At 29.9% G+C, this 17,986-nt stretch overlaps 2 protein-coding genes and 1 long non-coding RNA gene across 4 annotated transcripts; 2 read left to right on the forward strand and 1 right to left on the reverse strand.

Moving 5' to 3' along the window:
* Positions 1–2,904, forward strand: LOC108465928 (serine/threonine/tyrosine-protein kinase HT1-like). The gene is made up of 4 exons (XM_053020062.1): positions 1–266; positions 485–1,579; positions 1,665–2,120; positions 2,390–2,904. The coding sequence occupies exons 2-4, from the start codon at positions 854–856 to the stop codon at positions 2,666–2,668; spliced, it is 1,461 nt and encodes a 486-aa protein (XP_052876022.1). The 5' UTR covers positions 1–266; positions 485–853; the 3' UTR covers positions 2,669–2,904.
* A 7,393-nt stretch (positions 2,905–10,297) lies between these two features.
* On the forward strand, positions 10,298–11,521 carry LOC108488038 (transcription factor bHLH162-like). Of its 2 annotated transcripts, none has more exons than XM_053020063.1 (3): positions 10,298–10,715; positions 10,795–11,134; positions 11,213–11,521. In XM_053020063.1, the coding sequence occupies exons 1-3, from the start codon at positions 10,581–10,583 to the stop codon at positions 11,287–11,289; spliced, it is 552 nt and encodes a 183-aa protein (XP_052876023.1). In that variant the 5' UTR covers positions 10,298–10,580; the 3' UTR covers positions 11,290–11,521. The 2 variants fall into 2 exon arrangements, with proteins under 2 accessions (XP_052876023.1, XP_017647845.1); XM_017792356.2 differs by having other exon boundaries at positions 10,795–11,130.
* Positions 11,522–13,864: 2,343 nt separating this feature from the next.
* On the reverse strand, positions 13,865–16,558 carry LOC128281910 (uncharacterized). Its single transcript, XR_008272193.1, has 3 exons — positions 16,428–16,558; positions 15,097–15,182; positions 13,865–14,142 (listed from the first exon to the last, which is right to left on the reverse strand). It is a non-coding gene; the product is annotated as an uncharacterized LOC128281910 (long non-coding RNA).
* Between the last annotated feature and the right edge of the window lie 1,428 nt (positions 16,559–17,986).

Here is a 17,986-nt window from a genome sequence, read left to right on the forward strand (position 1 = left end):
CGGAATCTACGGTCCTTCAGCCATACCCGTAGACGATACGTATACAATATCAAACTTGTTTTTTACAGGGAAATTCTTAGATTTTTTAATTTTCTTTTCCTATTTTTTGGTTTTTGTTTTTAGTTTTTCCTTTTGTTCTTTTTTAGTTTTTACCCGCAAAAGATCTCATCTTTGCTTTTATAGCAACAAAGAAGAGAGAAAACAAAAGGAGGAAAATTTTTTTTTGCCACCTTCCGTTGATTAGCCATGCATTTCTTAGCTTCATGGTAAAGTTCTTGCCTTTTGATGCTTTGTTTGGGGTATTGTAATGTACTTTGAATTTTTTTAATATTTCAATCTGGGTTTTTTTTTTCTTTTTTGTAATGATTTTGACATAAATGATATTTTTTTCCCCTGTGGTTAATGGGTGTTCATAAAATGTAGTATACTGTTTTTTTTTTGATGAATGACTTGTTTATTTGGTTGCTTGTGTGGGATTTTCCAGGCATTCACGGAAGGTGGTATTTTGACATTTGAAGTCTAAAGGGATTAAAAAAAAATTAAAAGAAAAGTTTGGTCCTTCGAAAATCAAAGGTTGAAGAAAGGGTTTTTCTTGTTTTTTTTTTTTTTTTTAGGTTTGTTGGGTTTCATTTCAATTCATTAATTATCGTTTTTTTCTTTTGATGGAGAATAGATTAAGGCCAGCCAGATTTTCCTTCTTGATGGTTGTTTATAGCTTTGATTGGTTTCTTGATTTCAATGAAACCTAAATTTTAAGCTAATTTTATGTTGTTTAGCATCATATTATTTCAGCTTTTTTAAGGAGGAAGATAAACGGGGTAAGGTCTTTTTTAGATAAAAAGGAAGAAAAAAAATGGCAGAAGAGGCTAATTCATGGATTAGAAGAACAAATTTTTCTCATACAGTTTGTCATAGGTTGGATTCATCTAGATTGGTATCTTTACCTTTCAACCTACAATTAGATACAAACCAAGAGAGGACTTTAGGGTCTAAACCTTCTAATCCAAAATCTGATCACATCGATCCGTTGATTCAGCGGAATCCGATCACAAACAAGCAACGATCTGTTTCTCCGGTCCCGCAAACAGTTTTGTCTGATACGTTTAAAGAAGCAAGGTCTGAGAGGAGGAGGTTCTCGACTCCACATCCTCATAGGAAAGAATCTGATAAGCGGAGGATGGGAAGGTTTTTCCATAAGGAATCCCATTTGCACGAAAAGAAAGGGTCGAATTCGAGTCCTCTTAGGAACTCAGGGTCACCGAGAGTTTCGGATAAGTCGAAGTTTAGGAAGGAGGCTTCTTGGACCAAGTATTTTGATTATGCTGGTGAAAGGGTTAACTCTGCTGATGCAGCTGGTGAACATACTGTTGATCTTTCACAGTTGTTTCTCGGGCTTAGATTTGCACATGGTGCTCATAGTCGGCTTTATCACGGGATATATAAAGAGGAAGCTGTTGCGGTTAAGATTATAAGGGTACCGGATGATGCTGACAATGGAGATTTGGCTGTTCGGTTAGAGAAACAGTTCAATAGAGAGGTTACTCTTTTATCCAGGCTCTACCATAGGAACATTATAAAGGTAATTGAAATTTTTATCATGCCATAGCTTTAAATTTTTATCGTAAGGTTTCGGTTCTTACTTTATGTTTTGATCCGATAACTAGTTTGTAGCAGCATGCAGAAAGCCACCAGTTTATTGTGTTATAACAGAATATTTATCGGAGGGTTCGTTAAGGGCATATTTACACAAGCTTGATCACAAGTCCCTTCCTTTGCAAAAGATAATTGCTATTGCTCTCGAAGTTGCTCATGGAATGGAATACATTCATTCTCAAGGAGTCATTCATCGTGATCTTAAGCCTGAAAACATCCTTATCAACGAGGAATTCCACTTGAAGATTGCTGATTTCGGTATAGCTTGTGAGGAGGCACATTGTGATCTATTAGTAGATGATCCGGGGACTTATCGATGGATGGCACCTGAGATGATCAAAAGGAAACCGTATGGACGGAAAGTGGATGTTTACAGCTTTGGACTAATCTTGTGGGAAATGGTAGCCGGTACGATCCCGTACGAGGATATGAATCCTATCCAAGCTGCATTTGCAGTTGTGAACAAGGTATGTTTCTAAACCTCATTCTCCTTCGTAATATCGAGATACATAAGTCTCGAGATACGTAAGTCTCCGTGTATAGATTCTAAACACCTGCCCTAATCATGCTCAGTCAACCCAAAGATTGTAATCATTCTGCATAAGACATGGCATGATTGTTTATCGGTCACATGCAACGGCTCGAGCTTTAATCGACATTAAAACCATTTTTATGCATGATTTTGTTGCATTTGTTATCTGCAAATTCTGATATCAGAACCCATTTTTTTGCTCAGAATTTGAGACCGGTAGTCCCGGGAGACTGTCCGCCTGCCATGCGAGCATTAATCGAGCAATGTTGGTCATTACACGCAGAAAAAAGGCCAGAATTCTGGCAGATAGTAAAAGTGTTGGAACAATTCGAGTCATCATTTAATCAAGACGGAACCCTGAATTCGGTACCGAACCTAACTTGCCAAGACCATAAGAAAGGGCTTCTTCATCGGATTCAAAAGCTCGGTCCCGTGCACCTTCAAAGTAATGCTTCATCTATGCTTAAACCTAAGTTCACATGAATCTTAATTGTTGACCAAATTGTAACTAAAAAAGAAAAAGAAAAGAAAAGGTTGGTTTTCTATGCTTTCTTTATTTGTACCCCATGCTATATTCATGTGAGAGTGAATGAAAATAGATTGGTAGGCAATGCATCAAGTTGTGTCCTTTTACTGTCATACACATGAACTTGTCATTATTTTTCTTCTTTTCTTTTGGGCAAGAAATTAAAATATTGGCCATAAAACAAATTTAAAAACCCATATTTTTAATTTTTGAATTTTTTTCTTCTTTTATGTATTTGGTCATATTCCGCATTTAGTCTTGGCTAATCATCAGAAAACGTGTTCAGTCGGAAATGTTAATTATTGGATTAGAATTTTTCTTTTAAAAAAAATGGAATGTTGGACTAAAATGAATTTAAGAACAATATCTTTGGGATTAGGTGTGGGATGTCACAATGTAACAAAATTACAATTGTGAGATTGAGTCATTATAATTGGACCGTATTGCTTTCATATATCAAAATATCACTGTCATGATATTTATTTAAATTACTGACCAGTTAAATATCAATCTCAAATATTATGTGTGATGATAGAAATATATGTAGACACTTGTCCAAATTTCAAATAGATATATTCGTGGGTGAGATTACGTCTGAAGATTTATCTGAAATTTAAAAATGTTTGAAGAAAAATATTAGATAAAAAATAATATCTCTACCCAACTTTACATTCTCAGGTCAGGCTAGGTTTTATGTGTATATAATGTTTTCTTTATATATATATTTTATAATTTATAATACATTAAAACTAAATTATAATGTAAATATTAAAAATTTAAAATACCTAGATATAAATTTTAATAAATGAAAAATATATAAAATTATTAAAATTAACTTAAAAATAATACTAAATTTTTAAATTTTTTTAAAAATATTGACGCTTAAAATAGAATTGGATTAGCTATCTATAAATATGAGTAGGTTTAAGCTTAAACAAACATAAAGTATATTAAATCATGTTTAAATTTAACCCAATCCGAATTTAGCCTAGCTTGAGCCTTGAACACCTTTACTTGCATTGGCTAACATTGCAAGTACGGTCACTACTTAACATGTATTTTTTTAACATTTTTTATTGAAAAGATCATGGAGCTAACATTGGAAACAAAGTTTCTTATTCGGAAAGTTGAGGAGCTAAGCTTAGATAGATCAGTATGATTCTTGGGTTAACTCCATTGTAGAAATATCTTTGAGAGCATGGTTTAAAAGTTTAGATACATACGTGTTAGGAAGTTCACTCCCTAACTTTTACTTGGAACAAAAGAGCTTCTTCCTCGCCTCGTTGAACAAATAGGTGCACTTGCACTCTCCTTGCCAAATGTGTTATATGAGTATAACTTCCCTATAACCATTATGTTGTTGCCCACTATATAATTTCTTTGTCATTACTCACTAGCAGCATTGCATTTCATGAGCATGGTTTCCTTCGCTCTCCTTCCCCCATCACTTGTACCACATTCTTGTAAATTAATTAACCTCTTTTTCGTATACTATAAAAATATCACTTCTTTCATATTTTTCGTATACTATAAAAATATCACTTCTTTCATAATTGTCCTCTCGATAACTTCATGAGAAGAGTTATAAATAATGATTTAATAGTTTCATTTGATATCTTATTTATGATTTGAAAAACTTAAGCATTTTATATTTTTTTTGTAATTTTTTTCCTTCGCAATCATTATTATCACAACAACCATCATGATTTTTATAAACTTCACCACTAATTATTAGTAGTTTGCAATGTTAGAAATCCCACGTTACTATTAAAAGGTTGTTCAAATGAACAATGCGTTTAAAATTTTTCATTAAATCTTTCAATAATTTTAATTAAACTCCTTAAAACTTTAAAATTTTTCATTATCTTCTAAAATTTTCGAAATTTTAAATTACACCCCTATATCAAAATCTGTCACTGCTCAATTTTACAAGACGATTGTGGAATAGTCGAGAGGTTGAAAGATATAGTGAAGAAGCATCTAGTCTCTCATCACTTTTTGGTGCTGGTAAAAGCATGTATGACTGCCAAATTTAAAGGAGATTCCATACCCCAATTTATTCTCAACCAAGCAATTTTTACAGCTAGCTGAAGCAATTATATATGCTAGTGTATAAAATTCATTTTAATCCTCTATTAAAATTTATTCTAAATTAGTTTTTATATATTAAAATTTATTCAAATTATGATGCTATTACAATTTTATTGTTAAGTTATTGATAATTTAGATAAAATATATCGACCCAATTGATTTACTTATAATTTTTCTCGATCCATAAAAGATTCAATCATCTTAAAAAAAAAAAATTTAAGCACATTAAATTATCGTGTGGCTGAAACTCTCCCCTATCAAAAGTTAATGGATTTATCATTTGCCATTGCTCTGTGCAAGAACTTGATGATTGATCTCGTATAAATATGGAGAATTGTTTACCGTCTCAACTCAAACCTTGCACTCTATCTTACGATTTACATTACCACAATCTAAGTGGGATCTCCCATGGCTCACTTTATATCATATCAAGCCATAACTCTTCTTAGCTCAATTTTGTCTCTTGGTTTCTTTTTTAAGTCATAAGGTAATTTAAACATATACATATATATATATATATATATATATATTTGGGATGGGTGGATTTTTTATGAGTATGATAGAATTATAATAGTGTAGCATCACGATTCTTAATCTTTGTTTTTTTAAATACAATGTCTAAAACAACTTATAGCTCCTCTCCAACCCTTAAATAAGAAGATAATGTGCTTCAATAACTTGAACCCACGTCTTAATACACTTACAATAATATCGATATCAACTCAGCTAAGACTCAATCAACAATCAACAATCTAAAATAGTCGCTGTTGGTTTTAGGTTTTTTCTCTTCAATCTCCCTTGTGAATTCAAGTCTATAAGTGGATATACATAAAAGGAGGGCAGTGTCTTCTTGAGAAATTATTGTGGAATATGGTTTGTGGGATGTACTAAAAAACATTGAGGTTGTGAGGCATTTTATGTTAAATATAGGAAGGGGTTTATTGGATTTTGGTGTAAAAATATATAGACAAATCGAAATGGAAGGGGTCCTCCATTGATGCTTTCTTTTTAAACATCAAATTGATTTGACTTTTCCATTTAATTCTCGTCCACAAGGATTGGGTTTTGTGTCCTTTTGTGAAGTCATGAAATGGGTCCAAGGAAAAAAGGGAAAAAAAAAATTAAGTCGTTGTGTTATCTTTTTTTTGGTAAAAAAAACAGTAAAATAGCGACTATAAAGTAAAATATTAATGGCTGACATTGGAGATAATAGCAACACCATCATTAAATAATTCTTGGATTGAGATTGAAAGTTTTTTAAACATCTGTAAACTGTTGTAATTTAAGTCGGTAATTTTAGTCATTCGATCAATAATTTTATTGTGATTCCTGAGAATTATGTAGATCATTCCTGATCAAAACAAATATGTAGGCCATTTGTAGTTAAAGTGATCAGTTTCCAGCTCTTTTCCTCCATAGCTTTAGAGATATTATGCTCCAATCTCTTCATTCCCAACACAAACAAATACGGAGATAAAGGCTCTCCCTAATGTACACTTAGGGTTGTGGCTCCATACATCATAATACATTATATAATCACTTACGTAATATGAAAGGGAATATTAATTTTATTGAGTGAAACCTTAATAAATTCTCAAAAAGTTCTGCTATATGCTTTTTCAATGTCAATCTTAATGGTCATCTATTGAATTAACAGAAATAGACTCATAGGCTTTGGACTATCCGATTTAGATATAACACCAACCATGCTTTATTAATGTAATGTTAATGTAAAAAATGGAAATCATTAAAGGGATGATAACTAAATAAAATTGGTAAAATTTTATGGAAGGCTTCGATGCTATGATTTTTGGTAAATTTAGTTTATTTATGTAAATTGATTATTTTTTAATTGTTTTACATTTTGAAATGTGTAATTGTAGTTTCAAGACACTCTTTTTCATGGATTTCATTAAATAATTTGATGCCACTTTTTTCAAACATGATACCCTGTTGTTTCATTTTCTATTATAACGTCAAGAAAACAACATTTTTGGGACAATCAAAGTTGTTTAATGAGTTGGAATTTTTGACTCATAGGCTGCTGTTTTGTTTTTGAGTGTTTAATTGTCTTATATTCGTTGATTGAGTTTTAACTCGATTGGTATTGATATTGTTGTCAATGTAGGAGGACGTGAGTTTGAGTGCGCTGTACCGCATTATCCTCCTATTTATGGATTGGGGAAGGACAATGGATAGTTATAGGCATTATATCAAATCAACAATTGTATCTAGCTAATAGTTGAGTAAATAATCATTCTTTGAACTATGCTCCACGAAGGTAGGATTGTTGAATCTGAACTACGTTAACAATCTGAATGTGTTGATCTTCTGATTCTCCTTATTATTTTGTTATACTACCTGTTATACATCAGTAATCACCAACTCTAGTCCTAGACAATATCCAAATCACCAATCCATGACTTGGATAAGTCCTGCTAGAAGATTGGGCGCAAGGCGAACCACGAGTGGAAAACGAGGTAAGTTCACAGGCCCAGCTTGGATGAAAGTTCGCAAGCCTAGCTTGCGATGTAAGCTCGCAGATCCAGCTCGCCACAGTCTTAATTCACCTATACCTAAGGAGCGCGTAGTCACTTGGGCACATGTCCAATAGGTATGAAGCCCGCTCAAGTTGTTAGCCCTAGGAACAAAAAGGACCACGTGCTTCATAAACATGTGTCTAGCAGAGCTGGAGTCTGTAAAGAATGTCAGTATTAGGGACAAATAATGTCAGTGCTAGAGGCAGTGGAGTCAAGACAAAGTAGTGGGGTCTTATCATGAGTTGTAATAATATCTATAACAACATGTATAAAAACCCAAATACTCTCATTAATAATATACGAAAAAATATTACTCACCACTACCTTATTTCTATTCTTTATTATAACAACAAAAAGTAACAAGGAATTGTAAAAAAAGTAAGTTATTTTCAACATGTAATGATGTGACATATACATCTTGACATTTCTTCTATAATTGGACAAATATTATACATGTCCTCCTATCTTTTATTTTTAAATGTACAAAAATATATAAAAAATGTATCTCATAAAATGTTTTTAAAAATAAACCACCTTAAAATTATTTAAATTAATGATAAATAAAGAGATTGACGGGCTTTAGATTAATAAAATTCAACGCTTATCTCGTCTCATAATCATGTAGTTGGGGTTCAATTTCTTTTTACGAAAATAAAATATATTTTATAATCAATTATTTATTTTCTCCGAAAATATCTATTAGAAACTTACGATGTAATTTCCATGTTATATACTTAACCTACGTCAACAACGTGTAGCATGCATGTTACGGATTAAGCATTAATCTAGTGATTATTATGATGATAACCATGAAAAATGTTGATAAACTAAAATATGCCATAATCAATTAGTAATTAGCTAAGATTAAGGAGCTGAAATCAAGCCTTAAGCAAACATCATTTTGACATTAAGTTTTCATGTTCTTTAATTATTTTCCCCTTTTTGTAACATGTTTTGTAAACAATAAAATAAGTCAAAATTTTCTTTTAAAAATATTACTTTAACTAAAAGATTATCATGATAAATATTATAATATTTCTTTTTAAATAAACAAACAATTTTTTTTTATTCCTTAAAATCTTCAAAGTCATGAGTTATACCATTCCACGTTTTATGTTGTTAGGTCAACACACGTTATATGGGTTTAGGAGGTGGGAGGCCGTCACAGTGAAGAATATGTTATTATTAGTTTATACCGCGAAAAAGATATCATGTGTCGAGTTACTCGTTCAAGTTCAATGGGATATTTAAAATTTAAAAGAGTTTGAATAAAAAATATTAAATCTAAAAAATAGACTTGAGTGAAAAAATTAAATCTGATTAAAATATAAACAGGGCTCGAACTTGAACATTCAAGGCCTGAGCCCGGCCCGATTGTTTTTCAAGTTTGTCATATTTTATATTATGTTGTTTTATATTTTTTGTAATTTATAACACAAAAAATTAAATTTACAGTAATATATAATACTACTATAATATAAACATTAAAAAATCAAATTGATTATATATGAAACTAATGAATAAAAATATATAAAATTATTAAATATTAAATTAAAATAAATATAAATATACAGTTTTTTTTTTAAAAATTTTAAAAAATATCAGTAGATTTGGGTTGGCCATTTATAAATATGGACGAGTTTAGGCAAATACTAAGCTCATATTTCATGTTGGGCCGAACTTAAGTAAATATAAAGTATATTAATATCATACTTAGGCCCGATCCAAATGTAACCCAACCCAACTCATAAACACCTCTAACTGAAAGTAATATTTGCAAATGATATCGGGTTACAAACAATCATGGTTAAAAAAGTAATATGTGGGTGTAACATATAGTAAAATAAAAAAAATAAAAATTAAATGTATGTAAAAATGTGGTACATGTTACAATTTCAACCTTAGTTGTAAAGTTTATAATTTTTTTTAATAAAAGATTTTTTAGTCTCTCTCAATTTTGATATTGAGTAAATTAGCCTCTATAAAATAATCGAGTAATTAAATCTCTCTCAATTTTGAAAGTGAGCTACTAAGGACAATTTCTTACAACATTAATATTTTTCCTCAATTGTACATATTTTTATTGATATAACAACAAATTTAGCCCTCAAAGTTTGCACATTATGTCAATTTGATAATGATTTAACAAATTTAGCTCGTAATATTTACACATTCTGTCAATTTGGTCATAATTTAATAAATTTAGCCTGTAACATTTATACAGAATATATAAACATTAAGGGAAAAATTTGTTATTATACATAAAGGTGGCAACAAGGAGCAAGCAAGGACCTTAAGCCCCTAAACTACAAAATTTTGCTTTTGTTCCTTTAAAAGTTATAGTTTTATATGTTAATATAAGATATATTTACATTTTACCTCCAAATTTATAAAATTTTGATTTAATATTTTTAAAAGATATACATTTTCAATAAATCATATCATGTAATTATATTTTTTAAGAAAATCAATATTATTCTTTTAATTACCATATGCTATATGTAATTAATAGATTATTAGCTTTTGAAACAAATGTAACATATACTAATGTTTAAGAGTGGCATAAAATATTTTCTCCGAATAAAAAAACTTAATTTAATTAAATTTTTATATAATATATATTTTATTTGTAATTTTTTCAATTCTTAAATCGAAAAATAATCGCGCTTAAATACGTTTAAACTTATCAACAAGTGATTAGGTGCAATGGTAAAATATATTGTACTCTCAAAAGAAAAACATAAGTTCAAATCTTAAAGATAATATTACTAAAAGAGATAACCATAAACCCAAACATAAATCGATAAACCAAAACATAAACCGTAGAACGGTTAATAATAAAAAAAATTACAAAATCCATTTTGATTGCCCATGTGCTGTGAATGGTTAAAGCCGAAATTGGTACAGTAGCTTTAGTAATTATATAAGTATGTATTTCTCTGAAGAACTAAAAGGGTCAATGACAGTCCACTTACAGGAAACCCCACTATCTGTTCAGAGAACCCAAACTTTCATTTTCTTTTCTTTTCTTTCCTTTTTGAATGAAATTTCATTGAGTAGGCATCTCAATTTCTCATTATATATTTTGCCTTTTCTTTTTTGTCCTATTGCCTTCCATTACTGGTAAGGGAAAAACCTTTTTAAGGGCTTACTTGAACAAATAAAAGGAAAGGTAGATTCATTAAAACACGGCAATGAGACTATAATTTGCTGCTGTTTTTGTTACTCATCATCATCAATGGAGATCAACAACAACAACCCTAATAATATGTCCTCAAGAACTGATAGAAAACTCATTGAGAGGAACAGAAGGAATCATATGAAAGCTCTATATTCAGAGCTCAATTCTCTCGTCCCACATTACAACTCTAGGGTTCATCTCTCTCTCCTTCTTTTTCTTCTTTTAGTATATTGTGTGTATATGTATAAATAATTGATTTTTTTCATTGTAGGAATCAATTTCACTACCTGATCAACTAGGTGAAGCTGCAAATTACATAAAAAGGTTACAAACAAACTTGGAGAGGATGAAACAAAGGAAAGATAGCTTAATAAGTGGAGGACAGACAATGAATATTGCTAGCAGCAGCACTGGTTTTAGCCCAAAAGTTCCACAAATCCAGATTCATGAAATGGGTTCTTCTTTGGTAATCGGTTTAACGACCGACACTCACAGCCGGTTCATTTTTAATGACACCATTCGTATCCTTCATGAAGAAGGAGCTGACATTGTTAATGCCAGTTTCTCTGTAGTTGGCAACACTGCTTTCCACACTATACATCTCACCGTAGGTATTGTTGGTCTTTTTTTATGTGAATGAACAATGAAATTAATGGTTAATTTTTGGTTAAATTTTTTTTTGTCTATAGGTTGGGGAGTTAACACCAGATTATCATGGAGCTGCTGTCACCAGGATAGCTCAGAGATTAAACAAGTTCATCTATGATGCTCATGCATGACAAGTAGTAATATATATATATATATATTATGTATGTTTGATTGTTAGTGAAATTTGTTTGTTCAGAAACCTCTGAAATTAGCATACTCATGAAATAATGCTGCAATTGGAAACCAGATCTGTTGTTATGTATTCATTTTGAAGCTACCCTTCTTCATATTATAAGCTGATCATATGCAAATGGAAAACTAGATTAACTGGGATTAAGCTACATATATAAGACTTTATGTATAGTTAATTAATTCTGGTTAGATATAGGATTATATTATATGTTTGAAATTACTTGTTCTATTGGTAGCTTAGACTGATTTTACTTTACTTGTTAATTGATTCTCATAAATAGTTTAGAACCAGGTTGAAACCAGGAAATTTTGTTAGGGTTGAAATTAAATTATAATTTTATTATAGAAAAATATGCAATTTCACCATTTTAATAAACTATATATTTTTATAATTTTAAAAGATTAAATTAAATTTTTATATTTTAGGGAGTTAAAATATAATTTTACCATTACTAATTTAAAATTTTAATAATTTTAAAGGATTTATATGAAAAAAAATTTATTTTAGGTGCGTCAAGTCCCTACCAACCGCCCTAGTTTAACCGTTACTTACAACAATATAATTGTGTGTTAAAATAGGGTATATGAATTCTGTTTTGCTGAAATATACTTTTATATTTATTCAATTTATTATCAATTTTACTATTAATGTTCGAAGTTGGTAGTTATACTATTGATTAAATGGTCATATTATTGCATTACTACATAAAGTCTGTCAATGGCTAGTTTGAACTGATGAATCGCATTATTTGACCATGTTCGTATAGAGCAAATAAAGCGAAGGCTTTTTCCCCAACATTTTTCAGTCAAACTTCTTTATATATTTGAATAATCAAGATTTTTATCGTGTCTTTTTCACAATAAATGGAAATTATTTTAAATTTATAGTTATTTTCTTCAATAATATTATTTTTAAGGTTTAAATTTGAATTTTTCTTTAAAATTTTGCTTGATATAAAGATGAAATTATTTTATAGACTCTTTCCACCACATCCTTCATGTCATTAACACAAAATTCTGGTAATTTTTAACCTTAAATCATAAATATCAAACTATAAACCTTAACCTTAAGCCTCAAACTTCAAAATTTGATTTCAAAAGTTTAGGGTTCAAGATTTGAGTTTGAGATTTATAATTTAGGGCTAGAATTTAGGATTTTGGATTCGAATTCCTCAAAGGGTAAAAAATTATCAAATTTATGTGTCAATGACATAAAAAATTTACTGAAATATTATTAAATAATTAGAAATGAATTATAGATGATGTTAGTTCATAAAATAATATTTTATGAAAACCATTTCAAAATTATAGTTAATTTTTCTAATAAAATCATTTTTAAGATTTAAATCTGAATTTTTATTCATACAAAGATGAAAAAATAAAGATGAAATATTTTGTTGGTGAAATAGTTAAAATTCGATTGCAATTTAACTATTAGATATTGGAATTAATTTATTATTTATTTGAAAATAAACTTGGGATTTATATATATATATATATTTTTTTTTTTTAAATGTGTGTAATGTGAGAAATGAATGCTTCGGTAAGTTTTGTGACGAAAGACGAATGACGTTTGCAAGTTTTCTTTTCATTACATCATAGTTACCAACAACTACGAAATGAAAATAAATGAGCAACGAAATCTTGAAGATAGATCGTGTACAGATGAATGGGATGGCGAGGGATCCATATTTTTTTGCCTCACATCGCCACTAACCGCTTCTTCCCACTTTCCTTCTGAACTCTTAATTAAGCTTCTTCCCACCACATGTAGAGTTTAAATAAAAATATTAGTTTTAGCGGATTAAATAAAAAGACGAGAGTTCAGGTGTGTCGAAACATATTATCTTCTTATTTATAAGTTGAGGAAAGGTTATAAGTAATTCTAGGTATTATATCAGAAAGAGCAGATATTATCAGAACTTATAATGATAGAAAAATATTAGTTTTAAAAATATAATTTAGGACAAAAAATTGTTTAAAAGATGGGTTGAGTTTGGATTCCAACATTAAAACTTATTTTGGTTACACTTTTTTTTTAAAAAAAAAATTATGTTGGTAAAAATATCATGTAGATCTCTATATTAAGTATAAGATTGAATTTTACTATATTTACTAAAAAAATAGATAAATTAATCCCTGTAGTTTAAATAAGAGAGCAAATTGATTTTTTTTATTATGAATTTCATTTATTTCTATTGTTAAAAACTGACGTGACTGACAGAATAACCAGACAATTACACATGGTGTGCTACGTGTACCTCATACTGGTGTAGAGGGATTAGTTTTTAATAGCAAAAATGGATGGAATTTTTAACAGACGGGTTAGTTTTGTAACACCCTTTACCCGTATCCGTCGCCGGAGGGGGTAAGGAATATTACCAAATAAGTACGAAAATTCATTTGACAATACTCAGGTAATTTCCGTTAGCATATCTTTGAATTCGAATTTCGTTTATACACTATGCAAAGCAATCTTCTCAATTTAAATAGTACCTTAATTCATTCCTAAGTTTAATTCACATCAAAACATTTAAAACATTAATCGATTATCATCCACACATACACATTAATTATGTGGAGCGCATATAATAACTTAACAAGCCATTTTCGCATGGCTATACATATATACATCACCAAAAAGATACGTAATTAACATCAAAAGTCAATCCTATACATGCCATTATCAAGGTTCATTTACAAGAGTACCCAAAAGGTTTAGATAGTGTGGACGACTTCGACTTTGGATCTCCCGAGTCCGATAGTTCACGAACAAAATCTATAAAACAGGGAATGAAGGCAAAAAGAGTAAGCATTTCGATGCTTAGTAAGTCTTAAGCAATGAAATCATTTATAACTTAAGCATAGCATTCATAAGGCTCATCATCTTTCTGACTAAATGTAGTCATGATTAAATATACCCCTATTGTTCATACATGTCATCTTCAATTTTTCCTTAAACACGAATTCGTATCATGTAGATAATCTCTTTTTACCCAACTAACCTCATAATTATGCCGAATACATCTAATTCGATTACAAGGCTAAATAAATGCAAATACGCAAAAATCACATACTTATGTTACTTCACACTTCAACCCATATACTTACATGCTCATCGTCAATCTTAACTTAATTTCAATGTATATACGGTGCAACCTGATCATCTTAGGGTTGTAAGCCCATCAATAGAAATTATTACGACAAGATCGCACATTTCCAACCCAATTGCCTTCGGGATTTAGCCCGGATGTAACAACCAGCACAAATGCCTTCGGGACTTAACCCGGAAATAGCAACCAGCACGAATGCCTTCGGGACTTAACCCGGAAATAACAACCAGCACGAATGCCTTTGGGACTTAACCCGGAAATAACAACCAGCATGAATGCCTTCGGGACTTAACCCGGATATAATCCTCAATTGTCATGCACAAAATATATTTATATTATAAATCATTAACAATTCATTTACATTATTAGATCACAAACACAACATGATTATCCATCATTCATTTTCGGCTCAACAGCTCATACAAATGACACGATTCCGTTTCGCTACTCTACATGATCTTCTATAACCATTCGACTACAAGCCGATGCACTACCCATTTATTTCAATATGTAAATCAAGAGAAACCATCAGGTCACAATTTATTTATTGTGCTATATATATAAATATATAACATTGTTTAATCAAATCATAAGCTAAGTTCCATTAGTCAAAGACTTACCTCGGATTTATTTGAACAACTGCGGATATGCTACTCGATTGCTTTCTCTTTTCCCTTATTCGAAATTGCCCCCCTATGCTCTTGAGCTTTAATTCAACAAATTTTAAACTAAACATTAATCGACTATTCAAATATTATTTTCAGAATATAATACATATATATTCGACTTTCACACATACAGATTATAGTAAGCTTATAAGAAAACATTAAGCAACTCCTTAACAAATTTTTATCAATGATTACCTCATAATCACAAATTCACAATAAGCTGTCTTCTTGAGCAACAGTCACTAAATTATTTATAACTGGAGCTACGAAACTCCAAATCAATTTCCGTAAAATTTCCATGAAAATAGACTCATATATCTTTTATCCATAAAATTTTCAGAATTTTTAGCTTGGCCAATCAATATCAGATTTTTCTTAAAGTTTTCCCTTGTTTCACTGTTTAACTAATCTGACCACTCTTCACTACGAAATAAATTTCTCATTGTACAGAATTCAAAACATGTCCTTGTTTATTTCATTTGAAACTAGACTCATTAAGGAGTCTAAGCATATAAATTTTATCATTTGACTATTTTTATACGTTTTATAGTGATTTTATAAAAACAGAACAGGGGATCTAGAAGTCATTTTGACTCTGTCCCACATTACTTCAATTATCTCATTATCGGAAATTCTTTTGCTTTTATAGTTTCTTTTATAAGAAACTAGACTTATCAAGCTTTAATTACATAATTTATTCAGCTTCTAACTCAACTCCCACAATTTATAGTGATTTTTCCAAAATCACTTTACTGCTGCTGTCCTAAAGAGATTATTGCCAATTCACTCTTTCACACATTCTTTGTATACATATTATTTAATTATTTATCACCCTAGATATTATTAGCTAAATAGATCAATTGTACATATATACCACCAAGACCGTACCTAATAATTTTACTTATACATAACATTACTCAAATTCTTCGAAATCATACTAACAAAAATATCATGTACTATGCCGAACCTTTAGGAAATCAAGCACCTAATTTATCCATTTCAAAACACCTAATCGGCATTTATTCAAGACATTAAGCAAAGTCTAGGTTCGGCTATTACACATATGAGTATTAGAAATTATAGTTTTTAACAAGATCAACTTCTTTCATCAACAATTTCTTCATCAAAACTTAAAGATAAAAATCAAATTCCTTCCTTATCTACCATAACCGAATGTTCAATTCAACCATCCAAATTCAAAGTTTTGGCATGGGCTAAGTAAGTAGCATGATGAGTAACCTAAAACAAACTAGAATTTCAAAAATCTAACTTGATTTACTAACCTTCCTTAGGTTTCAAATGGCTGAATGTTTGCTCCCCTTTTTCTCCCTTTTGGTTCGGCTAAGAATAACAAAGTTAAGACTTTGTTTTCTTCACCATTCTTTCTATTATTATTTTCATTTTATTCATCTATACTATAAAATATAAAGCCATTAACTAATAATTAATACATATTTTTATCTATCACTTCATCATGGCCGGCCACTATTTGTCAAAAATGGATATTTGACATGCAAACCCATCCTTTTTCTAACATGCATTATTACACCACTTTGAGATTAACCTATCATCTTTCACATTTATTTCACATGAGTCCTATTTAATCTATTTCACATACAAATGATAAAATTAAAACATGAAACTTTCACGCGTGCATGTACACATACAGTAAGCATAGATTATAACGGTTAATTATTTTTATGACTCAGTTTTGTGGTCCCGAAACCACTTTCTGACTAGGGCCAAATTAGGGCTGTCACAAGTTTGCTCTTTGATATAACGTATACGGACCGATTTGCTCATTTTTTAAAGTAGAAGCGGTAAAATGCAATTTAACTCATAGTACAAAGTATTCTATGATACTTTTACCTTACTATCTTTATGTATTATGTACTTTATATTACATAAAATTTAAATTTATAATAATAAATAATATCATAATATAAATATTAAAAATATGTTAAATTGTTTACGTTTAAAATTTTAAATATTAAATTTAAAATAGTATATTTTGTTAAGAAATAAAAATAAAATACGAGTAAACCTAAAACATGCCTGTGTTTGTTATAAATATGAATAAACTTTGACAAATATGATTTAGGGGCCCTTCGGATGAACATTTATCTTCAGTGCGGTGGGTTTAGTTTTCTTTTTGTCTCACGCTATAATATCATTACAGAATTTAATCTCACCACCGCTTTTATTTTTACACTAACCGTAAATAAATGCACTGCTCATCTAAAAGTGTCTTTAATCCAAATTGTATTGAAACCCCTTTCTTTATTGTTATTTCTGAAATTCAACATTTATCAATAGATCATGTTTAAACTAATTAATATATGGTGAGAAAAGAGGACAATGTCAGATGATAAAAAGAATATGTCAAACTAAAGGAGTCCCTAAAATCATTTCATGTTTTTTTATGTCTGAAAACATTCCTAGCTTTGATAAAGATATTTATATAAATTGTAATAATTTTGGGGGTCCAAAAACATGTCTTGTCCCTCTTGCTTTATCATGCATTATTATTCCAATTCCATTTAATAGGCATTATGGGTCAAAACTTAAGTCGTTTTATTATTATTATTATTATTAATCGATAATATATTTAACTAATTAATATAATTATTATGTTTTAATAATATCATCTATTAATTCAAACAATTAACTCCTTAATTTATTCTAGTTACAAATTGATATGAATTTTTCTTAAAAATATTTTACTTGCTTGATGAGTTAATAATAAAGGTGTTTATGAGCTAAGTAGGGTCGATCTACGCATAATATTAACATGTTTTATGTTTACCCAAACTCTATTCGACCCAAAATGAGTCAATATTTA

Source organism: Gossypium arboreum, chromosome 10 (genome assembly GCF_025698485.1).
Source record: "Gossypium arboreum isolate Shixiya-1 chromosome 10, ASM2569848v2, whole genome shotgun sequence".
NCBI lineage: Eukaryota > Viridiplantae > Streptophyta > Magnoliopsida > Malvales > Malvaceae > Gossypium > Gossypium arboreum.

What these genes read in the sequence shown, in the direction of transcription:
- LOC108465928 (XM_053020062.1), top strand. Translation starts at nt 854, where the DNA reads ATGGCAGAAGAGGCTAATTCATGGATTAGAAGAACAAATTTTTCTCAT. An exon ending in ACCATAGGAACATTATAAAG is followed by an intron (nt 1,580 to 1,664) that starts GTAATTGAAATT and finishes TCCGATAACTAG; the next exon opens with TTTGTAGCAGCATGCAGAAA. An exon ending in CATTTGCAGTTGTGAACAAG is followed by an intron (nt 2,121 to 2,389) that starts GTATGTTTCTAA and finishes TTTTTTGCTCAG; the next exon opens with AATTTGAGACCGGTAGTCCC.
- LOC108488038 (XM_017792356.2), top strand. Translation starts at nt 10,581, where the DNA reads ATGGAGATCAACAACAACAACCCTAATAATATGTCCTCAAGAACTGAT. An exon ending in TCCCACATTACAACTCTAGG is followed by an intron (nt 10,716 to 10,794) that starts GTTCATCTCTCT and finishes TTTTCATTGTAG; the next exon opens with GAATCAATTTCACTACCTGA. An exon ending in TCCACACTATACATCTCACC is followed by an intron (nt 11,131 to 11,212) that starts GTAGGTATTGTT and finishes TTTTGTCTATAG; the next exon opens with GTTGGGGAGTTAACACCAGA.